Raw genomic sequence first — 6,000 nt, forward strand, 5'->3', positions numbered from 1 at the left:
TTTGTCCTCTGTCAAGGACAATTTAATCTATACCCCATCATTCTCCTTTATCCATATACCTATCTAAAAGCCGTTTGAAAGTCCCTAAAGTTTCTGACTCAACAACTTCCCCAGGCAAGGCATTCCATGCCCCGACCACTCTCTGGGTAAAGAACCTTCCCCTGACATCCCCCTTATATCTCCCACCCTTCACCTTAAATTTATGACCCCTTGTAACGCTTTGCTCCACCCGGGGAAAAAGTTTCTGACTGTCTCCCCTATCTATTCCCCTGATCATCTTATAAACCTCTATCATGTCACCCCTCATCCTTCTCCGTTCTAATGAGAAGAGGCCTAGAATGTTCAGCCTTTCCTCGTAAGACTTATTCTCCATTCCAGGCAACATCCTGGTAAATCTCCTCTGCACCCTCTCCAAGGCTTCCACATCCTTCCTAAAATGAGGCGACCAGAACTGCACACAGTACTCCAAATGAGGCCTTACCAAGGTCCTGTACAGCTGCATCATCACCTCACGGCTCTTAAATTCAATCCCTCTGCTAATGAACGCTAACACCCCATATGCCTTCTTCACAGCCCTATCCACTTGAGTTGCAACTTTCAACGATCTATGCACATAGACCCCAAGGTCTCTCTGCTCCTCCACATGCCCAAGAACCCTACCGTTAACCCAGTATTTTGCATTCGTGTTTGTCCTTCCAAAATGGACGACCTCACACTTTTCAGGGTTAAACTCCATCTGCCACTTTTCAGCCCAGCACTGCAACCTATCCAAGTCCCTTTGCAGACGACAATAGCCCTCCTCGGTATCCACAACTCCACCAACGTTTGTATCATCTGCAAATTTACTGACCCACCCTTCGACTTCCTCATCCAAGTCGTTAATAAAAATCACAAACAGGAGAGGACCCAGAACTGATCCCTGTGGCACGCCACTGGTAACTGGGCTCCAGGCTGAGTATTTACCATCTAAGACCACTCTCTGCCTTCTATCAGTTAGCCAATTCTTAATCCAACTGGCCACATTCCCCACTATCCCATGCCTCCTGACTTTCTCCATAAGTCTACCATGGGGGACCTTATCAAATGCCTTACTAAAATCCATGTACACCACATCCACTGGTTTACCCTCATCCACTTGCTTGGTCACCTGCTCAAAGAATTCAATCAGGCTTGTGAGGCAAGACCTACCCCTCACAAAACCGTGCTGACTGTCCCGAATCAAGCAGTGTCTTTCCAGATGCTCAGAAATCCTATCCCTCAGCACCTTTTCCATCAACTTGCCTACCACCGAAGTAAGACTAACTGGCCTGTAATTCCCAGGATTGTTCCTATTTCCTTTCTTAAACAGGGGCACAACATTTGCCACCCTCCAATCACCTGGTACCACCCCCGTCAACAGAGAAGATGAAAAGATCATTGCCAGCGGCTCTGCAATTTCATCCCTTGCTTCCCATAACATCCTTGGATATACCCCGTCAGGCCCGGGAGACTTGTCTATCTTCAAGTTATTCAAAAACCCCAACACATCTTCCCTCCTAACGAGCACTTCCTCGAGCTTACCAGTCTGTTTCACACCGTCCTCTTCAGTAATACACCCCTTCTCATTCGTAAATACCGAAGAGAAGTACTCATTCAAAACCTCACTTATCTCTTCCGGCTCAACACACAGTCTCCCGCTATTGTCCTTGACCGGACCTACGGTCCCCCTAGTCATCCTCATATTTCTGACATACGCGTAAAAGGCCTTGGGGTTTTCTTTTATCCTACCCGCCAAGCATTTTTCATGCCCTCTCTTAGCTCTCCTAATCCCTTTCTTCAGATCCTTCCTGGCCATCTTGTATCCCTCCAGAGCTATGCCTGTGCCCTTTTTCCTCAACCTTATATACGCATCCTTCTTCTTCTTAACAAGACTCTCAACCTCTCTTGTCAACCACGGTTCCCTCACATGACCATCCCTTCCCTGTCTGACAGGGACATGCTTATCAATGGCCCCTACTATCTGCTCCTTGAAAAAGTTCCACATTTCGACCGTGCCCTTCCCTGCCAGCATATGCTCCCAACTTATGCTCCTCAGTTCCTGCCTGACAGCATCATATCTACCCTTCCCCCAATTGTAAACCTTGCCCTGTTGCACATACCTATCCCTCTCCATTACCACAGTGAATGCTACAGAATTGTGATCACTATCTCCAAAGTGCTCGCCCACCAACAGCTCTATCACTTGCCCTGGTTCATTACCTAGTACCAAATCCAATATTGCCTCCCCTCTGGTCGGGCAGTCTACATACTGAGTCAGAAAAGCTTCCTGGACATACTGCACAAACACTACCCCATCCAAACTATTCGATCTAAAGAGTTGCCAATCAATATTTGGGAAGTTGAAATCCCCCATAATTACTACCCTGTGACTTCTGCTCCTTTCCAAAATCTGTTTCCCAATCTGCTCTTCCACCTCCCTGCTGCTATTGGGGGGCCGATAGAAAACTCCCATCAAGGTGACTGCTCCTTTCCTGTTCCTGACCTCAACCCACAGTGCCTCAGTCGGCAGATCCTCCTCGAAAATTCTTTCAGCAGTTGTTACACTATTTCTAACTAACAATGCCACCCCCCCACCTCTTTTACCACCATTCCTAATCTTATGAAAACATCTATAACCAGGTACCTCCAAGAACCATTCCTCCCCCTCACCTATCCACGTTTCAGTGATGGCCACAACATCGTAGTCCCAAGTGCCCATCCACGCCTTCAATTCACTCACCTTATTCCTGATGCTTCTTGCGTTGAAGTATACGCACTTTAACCCTTCTCCGTGCCCATCTGTCCTCTGCGACAGTGCTAACTTCCCCAATACCTCACTACACTCTTTGTCTTTCTGAGGCCACTTGGCCTATTTTGTGTCTGCGCCGGCTGAGAAACCCACTTTCAATCATTCGATCCATAGTCCTACAGGTTACAGCACTTTGGGTGCACATCCAAGCACCTTTCTTTTTCAAAAAGATGAAATTTTTAGCCTCTACCACCCTTTCAGGCAGTGAGTTCCAGACTGCCACCATCCTCTGGGTGAAATTTTTTTGTTCCTCCATCTCCCCTCTAACCTTTCTACCAATCACTTTAAATCTACGCCCCCTAGTCACTGATCTCTCTGCTAAGGTAAACAGGCCCTTCCCATCCACTCTATCCAGGCCCCTCAATTTTGTACATATCAATCAAATATCCCCTCAGCCTCCAATGTTCCAAGATAAACAACCCCAGTCTATCCAATCTTTCCTCAGTTACAATTTTCCAGTCCTCGCAACATCCTCAAATCTCCTCTGTACCCTCTCTAGTGCAATTTAATCTTTTCTGTATGAGCTGACCAGAATTGCACATAGTACTCAAGTTATGGCCTGATGTTTTATATAGTTCCAGCATACCTCCCTGCTCTTATATTGTATACCTCGGCTAATAAAGGAAAAGGATTCCTTCTGCCTTCTTAACCACCTTATTGACCGGTCCTGCTACCTTCAGGGATCTGTGGACGTACACTCCAAGGTCCCTCACTTCCTCCACACCTCTCAGTATCCCATTAATCGTGTATTCCTTTGACTTGTTTGACCTCCCCAAATGCATCACCTCACACTTCTCCGGGTTGAAATTACATTTGCCACTTTTCTGCCCACCCGACCAATCCATTGATATCTTTCTGCAGTCCACAGCTTTTCTCCTCGCTATCAACCACGCGGCCAATTTTTGTGTCCTCTGCAAACTTCTTGATCAGTCCCACTACATTTATGTCCAAATCATTTATACCTCAAAAAGCAGGGGACCTAGTACTGAGCCCTGCAGAACCCCAATGGAAACAGCCTACCAGTCGCAAAAGCACCAGCCAACAACTACCCTTTGTTTCCTGCCTGAGTCAATTTTGTATCCAGCTTGCTACATTCCCCCAGATTCCATGGGCTTTTAAGGGACCTTGTCAAAAGCCTTGCTAAAATCCAAGTAGACCACATCAAGTGCACTACCCTCAATCTTCTGTACTTCTTCAAATAATTCAATCAAGTTCGTTAGATACGACCTTCCCTTAACAAATCCATGCTGACTATCTTTGATTAATCCATGCCCATGTGACAGTTTACCCTGTCTCAGAATTGATTCCAATAATTTGCCCACTACTGAGATTAGGCTGACTGGCCTGTAGTTATTTTGTCATCTAAAGCAGAATTGGGTACAATCAGAACACTGACACAGAGACTGACTGGAAATGATCAGAACTTATATTTCTGATGCTTGGCATTGTAATCTCAGTTTAATACTTGAAACTTTACAGAATACATTTCAAGACTTTTTTCAAAATTACAATGAGATTTTTCAATAAGCAATAAGTATTTGCTCTACATTCAATCCTTTTATGACTAAGGTAACTAGGTGCAGCAGGATTGCGCTTAGCGATAAGCACTCTCACCTGAGTCAGCAGGTCATGGGCTCACGTCCCACTCCTGAAACTTGTACACTTAATCTAGGCTGTCACCTCAGTGCAGTACTGACAGCGCGTTGCACTGTCGGAGGAGCCATTAAACCAAGACCTCACCTACAAGTTCAGAAGGAATTTGTAAGATCACAGGGCACTATTTAAAGAGCAGAGGAGTTCTTGTCCTGTCCAAAAATTCTCAACAAACTTCATTAGACAGACAGACTATCTGGATGTTTCTCTTGCTTACTTTTCACCATCAACTTTCCGTACAAGTTTCGCTTCAGTCCCATTCAGCCCAATCTCCCAGCCACCCGCCATCTTCGGCAGCATCAAACCCTTCTGGATTTTCTTCTCCTCCTTGATTTCATCTATGAGGAATTCCCCAAATGCTTTATCACCTGCAGAGTGAATGCAGAACCATCTGGTTAAAACTAAAACACCACACCATGTCCCGCACGCATAAACTCAGCACCCAGAACTCCTGCCAGCTTAGCTGTTAAATACACAGCACAGAACTCAGTCATAAACAAGGGAAGACTCCAAAATTGATCACAGCCTAGGTGAAGTTATGCGCTCAGACAGACCAGCAACAGGGACACTACAATCAACCTCATCACCTTGGACTAGGGCAGAGGATGAAGGCGAGTCAAGCTCCCTGCTATTGCTTAGGGCTGGCAAGTTCACAGGCTCAAATCTCCACAAACAAACAGAGCAGCTTCCCCATGTTCACAGCCCTTCTCCATGTGGTAAAATACTAGAACCCTGAGCAGTTCTAACTCAATATGGGCATAGAATCATCGACATTTACAGGTTGGAAGGAAGCCATTTGGCCCATCGTACATATGCACTGGAGGGAGGGAAGGGGGCGGGTGAGTGAGGGGAGGGAGTGAAGGGGGTGAGGGACAGGGGAGGGGGAGAAGGGGACTTCGCGGCTTCGGGCTCCGCCGCCCTTCACTCGCCCGCTTACCTTCGGTGTGCAGCGCCCCACAGCCGCAGGACAAGCCGTTAAGAGGCCGGCTGGAGCCGAGCGGCCCGCGGCTCGGGCCCGAGCTACACAGCAGCCACATGGAGCGGGTGAGGCCGCGGATCCTCGGGTTGCCACGAGCGCCGGCCGGCCACAGGATGGAGGGGAGTGGCGGAGCGACCGGGGGACCGAGCCGGGCCGATAAGCACACAACCCTGGAGAACAGCTTCAGCATGGTAGCCCGACCTCTGCACAACGTGCGGTGCACAACCCGGAAGCACAACCTCCCAACCTCTTCCCCCGCCAGAGGGCGCAGGGTCACCGCCGCCTGAACAACCAATCGGAGACCGGGGGCGTGGCCAGGGTCCCATTCTCCCAAATTAATCTGAAATAATTTATCTCCCAGGAGAGATTAAACAATCAAAGAGACGATGATGCAAGGCAAAAGAACATCAGAACTAGGAGCCCCTCGAGCCTGCTCTGCCATTCAATACCATCATGGCTGATCTCATCTTGGCCTCAACTCCACTTTCCTGCCCAGTCTCCATAACCCTTCATCTGTTTATTAATTAAAAATCTGACTATC

General features: G+C 47.7%; 1 protein-coding gene across 1 annotated transcript in view; it reads right to left on the minus strand.

Annotated features, from left to right (window-relative positions):
• Window positions 1-5,706, minus strand: part of c1qbp (complement component 1, q subcomponent binding protein) — a 29,472-nt gene extending 23,766 nt beyond the window's left edge. Inside the window, exons 1-2 of the mRNA XM_068010054.1 lie at window positions 5,418-5,706; window positions 4,698-4,848 (exon numbers count right to left, since the gene is read on the minus strand). Of these exons, the coding sequence (XP_067866155.1) occupies window positions 4,698-4,848; window positions 5,418-5,649 (383 nt within the window). The 5' untranslated portion in view covers window positions 5,650-5,706. The remainder of the gene's footprint in view (window positions 1-4,697; window positions 4,849-5,417) is intronic.
• Window positions 5,707-6,000: the final 294 nt, after the last annotated feature.

The sequence above is a fragment of the Heterodontus francisci genome, chromosome 30, assembly GCF_036365525.1.
Source record: "Heterodontus francisci isolate sHetFra1 chromosome 30, sHetFra1.hap1, whole genome shotgun sequence".
Taxonomy (NCBI): domain Eukaryota; kingdom Metazoa; phylum Chordata; class Chondrichthyes; order Heterodontiformes; family Heterodontidae; genus Heterodontus; species Heterodontus francisci.